The following is a 14,368-nucleotide window of genomic DNA, read 5'->3' on the forward strand; positions in this document are numbered from 1 at the left end:
AAACAGACAACTCAAACTCTTCTCTTTAGTAGGAATGGAGGGAAAAGCAGTTCTACTGGAAGAGCAGAGTCTTGTCTTGAAACAGAACACATTGTTTTACTGAAGTTGCAGCATTTGGAGGAAGCGGGTAGAGATGATGGGGGATGTTACAGGTCTCAACCAGCCTGCCCTTGTCATTATCACTATGTGAAAATGTTAGCAGTTAGGGTGTGGTGTGTAGTTAGTGTGTGCAGTCAGTAACAACTTGTTTCATGATAACTTTTTATTTTTTATTACTTATTTATTTGTCTTTTAAAAGGTTTTATTTATTTATTTGATAGAGGGGGAGAGAATACATGCCGGGGGAGCAGCAGGGAGAGGGAGAAGCAGATTCCCGTTGAGCAGAGAAGCCGACACGGGACTCGATTCCAGGACCCTGGGATCATGACCCAAGCCGAAGGCTGACACTCAACCAACTGAGCCACCCAGTCGCCCCTGTTTCATGATATCTCAATTGAAATCACATAGTATATACTTGGAACATCCTTTGTTTTTCACTTTTTACATTGGTAATGTTTTTGTTATTCATTATCCTTCCAAAATTATTTTCATTGGCTGCGTAAAATTCTCTATTACTATTCTTTTCTTGAAGTGGGACCTTTAGGTTCTTTTCCATATATTACTCATCTTATAATGTGTGAAGTGTGTCTTTGTCTGTTTATTATGTTCAGTTCTTAGAAGGGAAGAGGTGATTCTGTGTTACAGCTATGGTGTGAATTCTGGGTTAGAATCATGTGCTACAACCATGGCTTGTCCTAGCTTCCCATACTCCATTGTACTCAAGTCTGGTGCCACCCTCTTTGTCTTTGGAGCCTGTAAGATGGAGGGGCTTGCTCTGCTCACCTTGGTTCTTTTGACCGAGAAGTAGGTGCTTGTTAAGGGTTTCTGGAAATTAGCCGAGGATAGAAGTTTTGATGCGCAAAGAGGTTTGAGAACCTCCAGTCCATGTTTTCTTCTGTGCTCCATCTACTATTCCAAATTTTTAGGGAATTAGGGGTGAGTATAAAACACATCTTTTCCCTCAAGAAGAAGAGATACAAGCAGAAAGAGAAATTACAGGATGTAGTAAAAATAATAAGTCGAAGATTCTGGTTAGGAGTTCAGAGCTAGGAACGAATTCTTACTTGTGGAGTAATCAGGTATAATGGAGCAGTCAAGGCATGATGGGCTTCAGAAAATCACCCACTTGGGTAGATGGAGGGCATAAGGGGTGGGTGTTGAGGCAGGAGAACCTGTATGAACAAAACCGCAGGAATGGGTATCACTGTGGATCATGAGAGAGATACTGTGGGATAATCTGGGGGAGCAGAAGGAAATAGCATTAGATAGGTAGGGTAGGGCTATATTAAGAAAGGTTGGAAGACAAACAGAATTAGAGGCATAATAAGCAATAAAGAGTCTTTGTAGGTTCATGAGTGACATGAGGAAAGTGGTTGAACTGGAAATTCAAAGGTGGTGTCAGAAATAACTTTGAGAAGGTCACTTATAAGTATGCAAATACTTTGCAATATTTTACATACCTGGTGTTCTGAAGTTTCCACGAATCTCATTTAATCCTTACATGTCCCGGAATGGGCAGCAATTATATTCATTTTTTTTTTTTTAAAGTAAGCTCTACACCCAACGTTGGGCTTAAGCTCACAACCGTGAGATCAAGAGGCCTGCTCTACTGACTAAGCCAGCCACGTGCCCCTACATTCCCCATTTTACGCATAGGGAAATGGAGTTCCCAAGTGGTTGAACTTTCACTCACACAGTTAAAAAAAATGGCAGATGTAGGAACCCAAATCTCCTTATTCTTGGCTCTTTGGTTTCCAGTGACGGATCAGGGTATAGTGGACAGGTTGTAACTTAGGGCATTGTTGGGGGAAAAGTTTCTTGGAAAGAAAAGGATAGCATCAGAGTGTAACTCATGTGTACCCAGTGCTTCATGTAAGGTTGATTTCCTCACCCTAACACTCTTACAGCTGTTGGCGTCCTAACTACATTTTACAGATAAACAAATGAGTCTCAACAAGGTTAAATAACTTGCCCAAAGTCACACGTGTACTGAGAGGTAGAATGGGAGCCCTAATCCAGGGGTGCGTGCCTTTTTCCTGACTTGATTCTTTTTACTACCTTGCACAAATTGCACCTACTTCTCTTTACTGCTTTGCTCAGGAATTTGATGGGTTGATTTTTTTTCCCGGGTGCTATATATATATAAAAAATGAAATCATTTTTGGAATGAATCTAGCTAAAGCAGGTCTCTTGGCTTAATATTACATTGTATTTTATGGAGGAAAGTGTGTATATTAAGAGTAAACTTTAGGAGATTCAAAGAGCTAATTAGGAAAAAAAATGGAACTATGATCTCTTTTGGGCTTTGTACTTGTACTTTGAATTCACCCCTTAACCTTTAGGATGGAGACTAAAATTGTTGGCACAGTATGCGAAGTGTGGCTTATGTCTCTAGTTGCAGCTCTGGTCCTAGTATCTTGTGCACAGCTCTGTAGAAGGACTTCCAATCCTCACACATAGTTTGCAATGTTCCGTGTCCTCGGTGCCTGTGCTAGAACGCACCCCTTCTCCCCAGCTCCCTCCGCTCTCCCTTCAGTCTGCTTAACTTGTATTCATCCTTTATGACGCAGCATGCCCAGCTCCTGGACCAAGTTTGTTGTTCCTGCCTTGTGCTTAGCCCTGTTCGGGAACTTCTGTCCTGTATTTCCTGGGAACAGGGCATAGGGTTGCAAGTATACACATGGTATTGAGAGGGGGACACTGAATTAGCCATCCTGGGGAGAATGGCCTGTTTGTAAAGGGAAGCTGTAGTAAAGAAGCCGGGGACTACCTCAGCCTTAGTTCTTGGATGCCAACAACAAACAATTTGGTGCATAAATATCCCAATTGCCCTCATGTCATGTCTTATTGAAGAGTAGACCCCTGCTTTTTTTTTCTATTTATTTTATTTTATTTTACTATGTTATGTTAATCACCATACATCACATCATTAGTTTTTGATGTAGTGTTCCATGATTCATTGTTTGTGTATAACACCCAGTGCTCTTTTCAGTACGTACACTCTTTAATACCCATCACCAGGCTAGCCCATCCCCCCACCCCCTCCCCTCTAGAACCCTTGGTTTGTTTCTCAGAGTCCATAGTCTCCCATGGTTCGTCTCCCCCTCTGATTTTGCCCCCTTCATTTTTCCCTTCCTACTATCTTCTTTTTTTAACATATAACATATTATTTGTTTCAGAGGTACAGGTCTGTGATTCAACAGTCTTGCACAATTCACAGGGCTCACCATTGCACATACCCTCCCCAATGTCTATCACCCGGTCACCCCATCCCTCCCACCCCCCCACTACTCCAGCAACCCTCAGTTTGTTTCCTGAGATTAAGAATTCCTCATATCAGTGAGGTCATATGATACATGTCTTTCTCTAATTGACTTATTTCTCTCGGCATAATACCCTCCAGTCCCATCCATGTCTTTGCAAATGGCAAGATTTCATTCCTTTTGATGGCTGCATAATATTCTATTGTGTGTGTGTGTGTGTGTGTGTGTGTGTGTGTGTGTGTGTGTGTGTGTATACACACACACACCACATCTTCTTTATTCATCTGTCGATGGACATCTTGGCTCTTTCCATAGTTTGGCTATTGTGGACATTGCTGCTATAAACATTGGGGTGCACGTGCCCCTTTGGATCCCTACATTTGTATCTTTGTGGTAAATACCCAGTAGTGCAGTTGCTGGATTGTATGGTAGCTCTATTTTCAACTGTTTGAGGAACCTCCATACTGTTTTCCAGAGTGGCTGCACCAGCTTGCATTCCCACCAACAGTGTAGGAGCGTTCCCCTTTCGCCGCATCCCCGCCAACATCTGTCGTTTCCTGACTTGTTAATTTTAGCCATTCTGACTGGTGTGAGGTGGTGTCTCATTGAGGTTTTGATTTGGATTTCCCTGATGCCGAGCGATGAGTAGACCCCTGCTTAAGCACCCTATCCATGTACCCACCCCTGGCTGCACTGGGCAGAGAGAGAGAGTGAATTCCCATTGGCTTCTGTAAGGACGATGAGATCCTACTTCCTATCAAAGCTGTACACGATGGGGGTTCCTCAGAGGGGAGAGCCAGATGCTAACAAGGGAAGGGTGCTAGACAGTCAGAACCCTATAAATGTCTGCTCTAGAGAAGAAAGGAAGGAAGCGTTGTATGAAGCACTGGGAGGGGTTCTAGCTCATGGTGGCCTTCAAAGGCAGGTACAAAAGTGGTACCTTTTCTCCCCAGGCAGTGGGGAGCCCCTGAGTGGTTTGAGGTAGGCTAAGGGGCTGGACACCCAGAGCAGTATTTGAAGTTGAATGTTTTGGTCCTAGGCCACGAGGACTGGAGGGAGCTGGAGCTGAAGGGAGAGAGACCAGTTGGGAGATTAGTGCCAGTGTACAGTAAACACAGAACTGGAAATCTGGAATTTACCATGAGTCATCAGTAGACGAGGGATTAGAACTCACTGACCTTGAGTGAGTCGTCAGACTTCCCTTGCCTCTGGTGTCCACAGCTTGGTGAACATGCCAGCCTACTCGGGAAACACTGTCAGAATGAGCTCACCAGAATCTTTGGTTTAGATTTCATTTTAACTGTGGTTTCATTTTTAGCAGGTAGACTGTTTGCCCCCTTTCTGTGTTCGATCCCTTTCTAGCTACCCCTCGCTTCTCTGTTTCTGAAGTGAAGAGTTGAGGTGTGCTAAACCATGATGCTCACAGTAATCCAAGCACATCCTTGCTTTGTTAAGGAAAGACTTCACCTCCAGACTGTGCATTTCTCTGGTCTTCGGCACGTTTTTGAGCCAGGAACAAGACCCTGAAGGGTTGATTGAATACTGATGTAAAATCACAGTGGGCAGGGAAAGCCATCTCTTTGGATTATGAGCAGAATCCCTACAGTGGCCTATTCATGTCAGTGTTAATTGTGATCGTTTGAGTGGAGTTGGACAGCTTTTAGAAAACACGGGAAAACGCCTTCAACAAAGCTCTTTTCATGGATGGCTCTTACTATGCTGTTAATTCCGTGGCCCTTAGGCGGCAGTTCATATTTTCTCCTGGAGTGGAATTAAGATGCTAGCTTGTCCAACAGCTAGGAGTTTGCCTTCACTCTGGCTCCCAGGTCAACACATTTAACTCCTGTGTGGAGCCTTACCTAGAGCTACCTCTTTCTGTTGGTTTTTAAGTGATTTTTAACCTGTATTTTTATTTCGAGAGATTGTTTCTAGAAATCCTTATACTGGAAATGTATTTCACAAAGAGGTTTCACACATGACTTCATTTTGTCTCTTCAGTCAGGTACAGGGTAACTTCAGATGGTTGTCTGATTTTCTGTGGAGTTTGTGGGGAAAAGAGATCACTCTGTCTGGACCTCAGAAACTTACAAGGGGAGTTTCATTGTCGCTTTATCTGAATAGCTCATAGTGTTTTATACACACTAATTCATGAATCCTCCCTAAAGCCCTGTGTGTAGGCAGTGGAAAATATTTTTTTGCTGTGGCAGTATTTACACATGGAGAAACCCAGTCCTGAGGCAGAGGCGGGGCGGGGCCTGGGGCGGCAGCCAGGGCCAACCCCGGGCTGCCCTGTTTTTAGTCTGGTCCTCTTCCTTGACTGTTACAAAACCCAAACTCCTGTTTCTTTGGAAAATAAACATCTCCAAGGTAAATAGCTTTTTTTTTTAAAAGATTTTATTTATTTATTTGAGAGAGAGGGAGAGGGAGAGAGCACAAGCAGGGGGAGCAGCAGAGGGAGAGGGAGAAGTAAGCTCCCTGCTGAGCAGGGAGCCCGATGCGGGACTCAATCCGAGAACCCCAGGATCATGACCTGACCGAAGGCAGATGCTTAACCGACTGAGCCACCCAGGCGCGCCTCCAAGGTAGATAGCTTTGTAAACCAAATTCTACCTGGAGAACAGAACTGTAAGAGGGAAGAGTTAGAGGCGGTTTGCTTTCGCCCTGCATGGAGCCGGAACCTGGTTGGTCCACATGATGGCATGGTTTTGCATCTAAAACCATTTTTTGGATGTAACCCACCTTGTTGCTTGGATACCTTCCAAGTGTTTTGGGGTAGGATGGCATTTGCTGTTCCAGCTTCGGCTGTGCCAGAAGCAGGAACAGCTGCTGTGTTTCCTTCTCCGACTGCCAAATCCACAAGGACAGGGGCATGGCCTCTGTTCCTAATTCTTTTAACTGCTTTCGTCTTCCCGCTAGTGCTTTCATAGGAGTGACTCAGGAAAGGACTTGGTGGGCAGAAGAAACTGCAGGCTTGGGTATCTCAGCGCCTGCATGACAGGTCTGCCCGTGCGGCCATTTTCCACTTAATGTGTGCCAAACGGGGTTCCTGGGTTCCTCCCTGCACCCGCGCCACCTGCACCGCCATCCATCTCTGTTAACGGCAGTACCACCCTGAGCTCAGCCTGCTGGTTTGGGAGACCTCCTCTTTCTCTCACATCCCAATTCTGATTTGCTAGGAAATCCTATCGGTTCTACCTTGAGAACATGTCCAGAACTCAGTTAGTGCTCACAGCCCCCCTTGTCACCCCCTGGTCTCGGCCATCATCTCTTGCTATATTATTGCGAGGGCCTGCAAACCAGCCCCCTGCTCTGCCCTTGGCTCTTCTCAGCCCACCTGTGGCATAGTAATTAACTGATACTGTTTAGTGTGTGTGTCCTGTCATGTCACTCCTCAACTCAGAACCTTCAAGTGGATCTTCTTCGCACTCACAGAAGCGAAGGTCCACGGGATGACCTACAAGGCCTTATGTGACCAGGATTTTTGTTTTTCCCCTGTCCTCATACTTTACTCTCCTTTTCCCTCACACTGACTCCTGGGTGTCACTCACAATGCATGTGTTCATGCTTTGCTTCCAGATTTCTCCCTCTGTGCTGCTGTTGTCTGAGACTCAGCCCAGCTGTCTGCCCTGCTCTCTCAAATATCATCTTCGCAGCTATGCCTGCCCTGACCACTACATTGAAAATGGTGCCCCACTATCCACCCCTCCACTCTGTTCTCTTCCTTGGCTCCATTTTTAAAAATAATACATATCATTTTGAAGTGTACCATAAAATATACTTTGCTATGTTGTCTATAAACTGTAGTGTAAGCTTCAGAAGGGCTAGGGTTTTTGTTTCTTGTTCAATTATATATCCTCAGCACATAATATCCTCGTGCCCAGCAGATGGTCAGATACTGTTTAATGAATAAGCAGTATTTACAAAAACACTTTTGCCCTCCAGTCCTAGTCAAATATAATGACTGGGTTTAGTCTCCTAGTTATATTTTGATGTACACAGAGCACAGCAAAGGATGCAGGGGAAAAGGTTTAGCTGGGAGATAAGATAAACCCATGAAACATTGAGCAAAAAGTACCAAGATATAATTGTTAGATCATAGAATAAATAAAAGATCTAGGGGAGGTCGTTTGGGACGTGGCAGGAGGGAAGGTCCTGGAATTTGATACTGGACATCAGTACTCTTCTAAGTATTTTCCCTACTGGACTCCATTTGATCCTACGATAGGTATTGTGAGACAGGTAGGTAGCTCAAGGTCACAGAGCTAGTAGGTGTTTGAGCCAAGATTCAAACTCTAATGTCCCATGTTAACAGTGTTAGAATATTTGGGAGGGATTCATGGAGGTAAAAGGTTTGGGGAGGGCCATCTTCGTAGAGCCTGGGTGTCTGTGGCTCCATGGGGCAGCCAATCTGGGTCCAAGTGAGATTTGTGTGTTGAAGTGGTGATTGATGGGTTGTATGAGTATGAACAATATTGTGGAAGGTTCTGGATGCCCATTGCGGAGCTTGTACTTCATCTGATAGGCACCAGAGGGTAAGGTTTGTTCTTTACCAGGGAAGTAAAATGATGGAAATAATTTTGACTATTTAACCTGGCATCAATATCCAAAATGAGTTGGAAGTAGGAAGGACATTATGCTGCTGACCACATAGCAGACTATTTTGGAATATTCTGGCAGGGAGAGGTGAAAGGAAAGGCTTGCTAGATTATAATGAGAACAAAGAAGAGATGGGAGGGAGACAGAGTGCCAATAGTGACTATTTGGTGAATGAAGGAGTGTGGGGAATGAGGATGGAAGAGAAATCAGAAATGGTCTAGGATTTTAAGCCCAAGTGGTGGTACTATCTTTAACACAACTAGTAATATAGTAAGGGCAGACTAGTTAGGGCCTCATATATTGAGAATTGCTTGAAACAGTGATGTGAGGGAAGTCATGGAGGGAGCAGTTCTCCTCCTAGAGAAGACCTACAGGAGTGGAGAAGTGTTGATAGGTAGTCTTCAGAGGTTGTGAGGTAAAGGGGTTGACCCTAGTTCTGTAGAGTTTCAGAAATCAGTTGTAGGACAAATGTATGAAAATTGGGGGAGGCACATTTTGCTTTAAAATAAGGAATTCCAAGTATCAACATGGGGAGATTCACCTCTCGTAGCTGATCTGATCTTCCACACAGTTCTGCAAAGTAGAAACTACCATCCCATGTTTTACTGATAAGTAAACTGAGACCTTGAAGCAAACAGCTTTAAAAGTGTAGAGCCAAGGTGTGCTAGTGATTTTCCTTTTGTGGTTGAATTTGTTTTTCAGATTTAAAAAATTTAAAACATAAAACTTAAACTGTTAAATTTAAGTTCAAATTAAATACAACTTAGAATTTAAAACCGTAAACATTTAAAAAAATGACCACGTGTCTTATTTATACATTTTATTATAGGTCAGAGGAGTATTTTTAAAAACTTGAAGACCTTTTTTTTATCACTCCTTGCAGTTCTACATTATAACCAATATGAACAGTTCTCTATACTCTGCATTTTTCTCAGTCATCATATAAAATACATGGTTTTCATTATTAAGATGAAACCACACAATAGATGTGATTTGGTAAAATACCTTTTTAAGATCTTCTATACTTTGATCTATCTAGATGTAGAATTCTTGGGACTTCATATATTTTCAGAATCTGAGATTTTATCAACTGATGGAAATTCTCCAAAAGCCTTTATATTATTTATCCTCTGTTGTTTTTTTCTTAGTGTGGAACTTCTATAAAATGTATACTGGACTTTATCATTCCAGATTTCATGTTTCTTAACATCTTTCATATTTTTCACCTTTTCTGACTCTGTGCTGTGTTCTGGGTAATTTTTTTCTTTTTTTAAAGATTTTATTTATTTATTTGACAGAGAGAGAGAGAGAGACAGCGAGAGCAGGAACACAAGCAGGGGGAGCAGGAGAGGGAGAAGCAGGCTTCCCGCCGAGCAGGGAGCCCGATGTGGAACTTGATCCCAGGACCCCGGGATCATGACCTGAGCCGAAGGCAGATGCTTAACGACTGAGCCACCCAGGCGCCCTATTCTGGGTAATTTCTTAAGCTCAAAATTCCAGCTCACTGATTATTTCCTGACTTTCCTTTCTTTGCTACTTAACCTGTCCGGTGCATTTACAAACACTCAACCTGTTACTTTTTTTTTTTTTTTTAAGATTTTATTTATTTATTTGACAGAGACAACAGCGAGAGAGGGAACACAAGCAGGGGAAGTGGGAGAGGGAGAAGCAGGCTTCCCGCCGAGCAGGGAGCCCGATGCGGGGCTCGATCCCAGGATCCCGGGATCACGACCTGAGCCGAAGGTAGACTCTTAATGACTGAGCCACCCAGGCGCCCAACAACCTGTTAGTTTCTGAAGTTCTATTTGGGTCTTAGTCAAAGCAGCCTGGTCCTTAAGTCAGCCAGGAACAAATCATATTCTGCTCATAAGTTATTTTTTAGCATCTTTATTTAAACATATTTACATGCAGAATGTTTGGTTAGTCTATTACTTGAATTTCTGAGGGTCTAATTTTGCTGTTTTATTGTCTTTCTCATGATCAGTAGCTTTAGTCAACTGTCTCAAGATTTTGCATTGTAAGCCTATGACTAATGACACTTCAACTGTGGGAGTCCTATAATTTAGAGTTAACCCTGAGCATAACCATAAATGGGACTATCTTGTATGTAAACTTTGTAGTTGAAGATGTCCAAAGAACATCATTTCCCCTCCTTAGCAAAGGCTTGGACTGAAACAGAAAAGTTCCTTCTCTTTTCCTTTTGCTATGTCATAATATTCTATTTGACTAAGGGTGTAGCCCTTTGCTTTACGTCTGATGCAGGAGTTTCAGTTCCAATACTCAACTACATGTGGATCCGTAACTTCATCTCTTGCTCTCAGTGGCCATTAGGATCCAGTCATCTTGTCTGAGACCAGCAAATCTTTTCAGGGTAAATATTCTCAGTAGGTGATCACAATGATTTTTTGATGGGTCTTAAAGGATCTGTGGAAGGCTCCATTACTGAGAGTTCAACTACACATTTGAATTAATTGTTAAAAATAGTCTAGCTAATATTTTAAACAATAGAGTCCTCGGGTTATTTAATCCATCATATAGACAGAGAGGAAGTTTAGATTTAAAAACATTTAATAAGTCTTTGTCAACTTGTAAGAACAAGCTTACCCTACTCATTCCTGTCAGGATTAATGCCTTTCCCATGTGTTCTGCCAGCACCCCATACTTCTCTTTACTCTAATGTTACATGGTAACATTACATGGTATGACATGGTATTAGCTGTTTCATTGTGTGCTTTCTCCAGTAAACTAGGAGTTCCCTAGGGCAAGGACCCTGACTTATTCACATTAGAATATTAGTGCTGGGGTGCCTGGGTGGCTCAGTCGTTAAGCGTCTGCCTTCGGCTCAGGTCATGGTCCCAGGGTCCTGGGATCGAGCCCTGCATCGGGCTCCCTGCTCTGCGGGAAGCCTGCTTCTCCCTCTCCCACTCCCCCTGCTTGTGTTCCCTCTCTCACTGTGTCTCTCTCTGTCAAATAAATAAATAAAATCTTAAAAAAAAAAAAAGAATACTAGTGCTGACCATAGGACAGAAGGGAGGGGGACATAGAAATAGAATTTGGACACATCAGTGAAGAGGGAACTACTGTGGGTACCAAGTCCTTTAGCTATCTGGAATTAATGGGGCTCAGATCACAGGAGAGATGGATCAGGTAATATGGGCAGGCCAGAAAGAAAGCATTCTAAAGGCCTCATCTATGGCTAGTTGATTTCAAAAATAGGGAAAGATATCTTCTGTTCAGAGCAGCATCTTAGAGATGGAGAAAAGTGGGAAGAACTACAGTGGTTCTTCAACAACTGATAGAGTTAGAGGAAGTGGAATCAGGAGAGTGTACCAGGGTGTGAGCTCATGACTGATGTGGACAATGAGTGTAGTCTGGAATTGGTGTCAGTCATACTGCCAATCATAACTTCTTGACTGGAGGGTGCCTGGGTGGCTCAGTTGGTTAAGCATCTGCCTTCGGCTCAGGTCATGATCCTGGGGTCCTGGGATCGAGTCCCACATCATGCTCCCTGCTCAGTGGGAAGCATGCTTCTCCTTCTCCCTCTGCCTGCCGCTCCCCCTGCTTGTGCTCTCTCTCTCTCTCTGTCTCTCATGAATAAATAAGTAAAATCTTAAAAAAAAATAACTACTTGACTGGGCTCATTTCATACCTGGTTTTTTTTTTTTTTTTGGTATAGTATCTGTGTTCTGCTAAATGCTCTGTGAACTCAGCCAAAATGAAGTTTTCCCCATAAATGTAACCTAAATTTATAGGCCACACACCTAGACAAGACTGTGATGTATACAGGTACCTGTGTAATACACAGGATGGGAACTGCATATTTCCTCTAATTTGGCTAATAGACCTACTTGCCCCAAGCTGTGTGTCCTGCTTTCCTTCCATATTCCCATCAGTTAGTGTTCTGGGTCAAGGTATGGCCTACTGGTGGGGAGGATCGAGACTTCACACTCCTCACTGTCTGTCTGTTATCCTATGAACCTGGATTATATTACTCAGTTAGTGACCTTGCACCTAGAGGAGAATATGAACATAGAGAGCTAGCAGATGAGAGGTAAGTCTGTTACATGTTTGTGTGTGCATAGGTGTGTATGTTGGAGTTGAGATGAACTAAATGTAGTCTTGTCGATGAGAAGTCCTAATGTGAGAAGTACCAATTAAGCACTGACCATATATTTGGCATTGTCTTTGTCTGTTTGGGCTGCTGTAACAAAATACCGCAGACAGGGTGGCTTATAAACAAAAATTTATTCTTCATAGTCTAGAGGCTGGAAGTCCAATTTCAGGGTGCCTGTAGGGGCTGTATGAGGGCCCTCTTCTGGGTCAGAGGCTTCTCATGGCAGAAGGGGCTAGGGAGTTCTGTGTTTTTGTTTTTGTTTTTTTTTTTTTTTCCATAAGGTACCAATGCCATTTATGGGGGTTCCACCCTCCTAACCTAAGCACCTCTCAAAGCTCCCACCTACTCATACCATTCCCTGGGGGTTAGGATTTCAACATGAATTTTAGGGGGGAGGCAAACACTCAGACCACAGCGGGCATGTACACAGAGCCTTATTCTTTAGTTTCTCCTGGTGAGAAAGGTTTTATTTTTTTGATTTCTTTGGTTTCTCTTAGTGAGAAAAAATAAAACCTTTTACCCCAACAGAATCAGTGCGGAATTAGATAGTAAGACTTTTTTCCACAGTAATTTTGAAATACTGAGGCCTAGCATTTCTATTGAAAAAGAATATTAATATACATATTATAAAGTATGAGTTGGGTAATTTCTAATTTAAACAAAAATATCTAGGAATTTTAATGGTAGACATAGAAAGAAATTTGTTAATTCCCGGGCAATTACAGTAGGGATAGTATTATGTAGTTTATGGTTTTCTAGAATGTAGGAACTGTCCTGTGAGGAATGCCCTTCCTGGAGGAGACTTTTTGAAGATGGCTAGCTTCTTTGAGGAAAAGGCACACCCAGGCCATTAGAAGCAAAATTAAAAATCTGTCCAAATGGCCAAGAAGGACATGGGACAATTCTTTAGTTACGCAGGACTGTCCTTGTTCTAGGACATCGAACATTCCTGGCCACTTGGCACCCAGTGCCAGGATCTCTTCTCCCCGGCACTTCTCATACTCTGGTTTCTTTCCTTCATCCTTGCAGGCACCTATAGGTCCCAACTGAGAAGAAAGGGGAAAAAAAGCAACCAAAAAAAAAACAAAACAAAAAAACCAGACCCGACCTTCCCTTCCCTTCCCTTCCCCTTCCCTTCCCCTTCCCTTCCCCTTCCCTTCCCCTTCCCTTCCCCTTCCCTTCCCCTTCCCTTCCCCTTCCCTTCCCCTTCCCTTCCCCTTCCCTTCCCCTTCCCCTCCCCTTCCCTTCCCCTTCCCTTCCCCTTCCCTTCCCCTTCCCCTTCCTTTCCCCTTCCCCTTCCCTTCCCCTTCCCTTCTCCTTCCCTTCCCCTTCCCTTCCCCTTCCCTTCCCCTTCCCTCCCCTCCCCTTCCCTTCCCCTTCCCTTCCCCTTCCCTTCCCCTTCCCTTCCCTTCCCCTTCCCTTCCCCTTCCCTTCCCCTTCCCTTCCCCTTCCCTTCCCCTTCCCTTCCCCTTCCCCTCCCTTCCCTTCCCCTTCCCTTCCCCTTCCCTTCCCCTTCCCTTCCCCTTCCCTTCCCCTTCCTTCCCTTCCCCTTCCCTTCCCCTTCCCTTCCCCTTCCCTTCCCCTTCCCTTCCCCTTCCCCTTCCCCTTCCCCTTTCCCTTTCCCTTTCCCTTCCCATCCCTTCCCTTGTAAGGTGTATCCTTGGGACACTGAACAAGTTTGCATCCTTCTGACCCACCACCACCCCATAAACTTTCAAAAGCTCTGGAGGTGTTTGCTCCTCCTTGAGCAACACGTTTATACTTAATGCAGTCGTGCCTATTATTTCTTGCGCTTGAGATGTCCTCCCATTTCATCGTGTACCTGGTGAATGTCTATTGTCTACCTCTGTGATTCTCAACAGAGATCTGTGGTGCCATTTGGGCTGGAATGACTCTTTATGTAGGGTTGGCCTGGTGTTGTAGACATGGAGCATCCGTGGTTCCCAGGTGCTGAATGCCGGTAGCAGGTCCCTCTCGTTTTTTTTTTTTTTTACCCATCTCACCAACCCCATTGTTTGAGAACCTGAAAAGATGCCCTGCCCCATTTCTAAATGCCTTTTGTGATAGGAGTACCCCTGACTGAAAAACTATATTGAAGGCTCAGCTTAGGCTCCATCTCCTTGGGGAGCCGTGCCAATGCCTCAGCTACTGACAGATGAGAGTATTTCTGCCTCCTGATCCCTGGGAGCTTTATTTGACCCTTGGTATTGTCTTTTCTGTAGGTGATTTACTGACTTCATATCGGTAAGCCCTTTATTGTCAAACAGATTGGTATGTACCTGAAGGGAGACACACT

The 14,368-nt window shown here is 43.9% G+C and overlaps 1 protein-coding gene across 7 annotated transcripts in view; it reads left to right on the forward strand.

Moving 5' to 3' along the window:
* The window catches only part of ARHGEF28 (Rho guanine nucleotide exchange factor 28), a 321,591-nt gene that overhangs the window by 44,553 nt on the left and 262,670 nt on the right, over positions 1–14,368 (forward strand). For 2 of the 7 annotated variants that reach the window (XM_027606409.2, XM_027606412.2), the window contains exon 1: positions 369–506. The exons of 1 other annotated variant lie outside the window; for it this stretch is intronic. In XM_027606409.2, the coding sequence (XP_027462210.1) occupies positions 482–506 (25 nt within the window). In that variant the 5' untranslated portion in view covers positions 369–481. Of the gene's footprint in view, positions 1–365; positions 507–9,392; positions 9,433–14,368 lie in introns of those variants that run through there. 4 more of the 7 variants (XM_027606415.2, XM_027606414.2, XM_027606413.2 and 1 more) reach the window with 4 other exon arrangements.

Source organism: Zalophus californianus, chromosome 5 (genome assembly GCF_009762305.2).
Source record: "Zalophus californianus isolate mZalCal1 chromosome 5, mZalCal1.pri.v2, whole genome shotgun sequence".
Classification (NCBI taxonomy): domain Eukaryota; kingdom Metazoa; phylum Chordata; class Mammalia; order Carnivora; family Otariidae; genus Zalophus; species Zalophus californianus.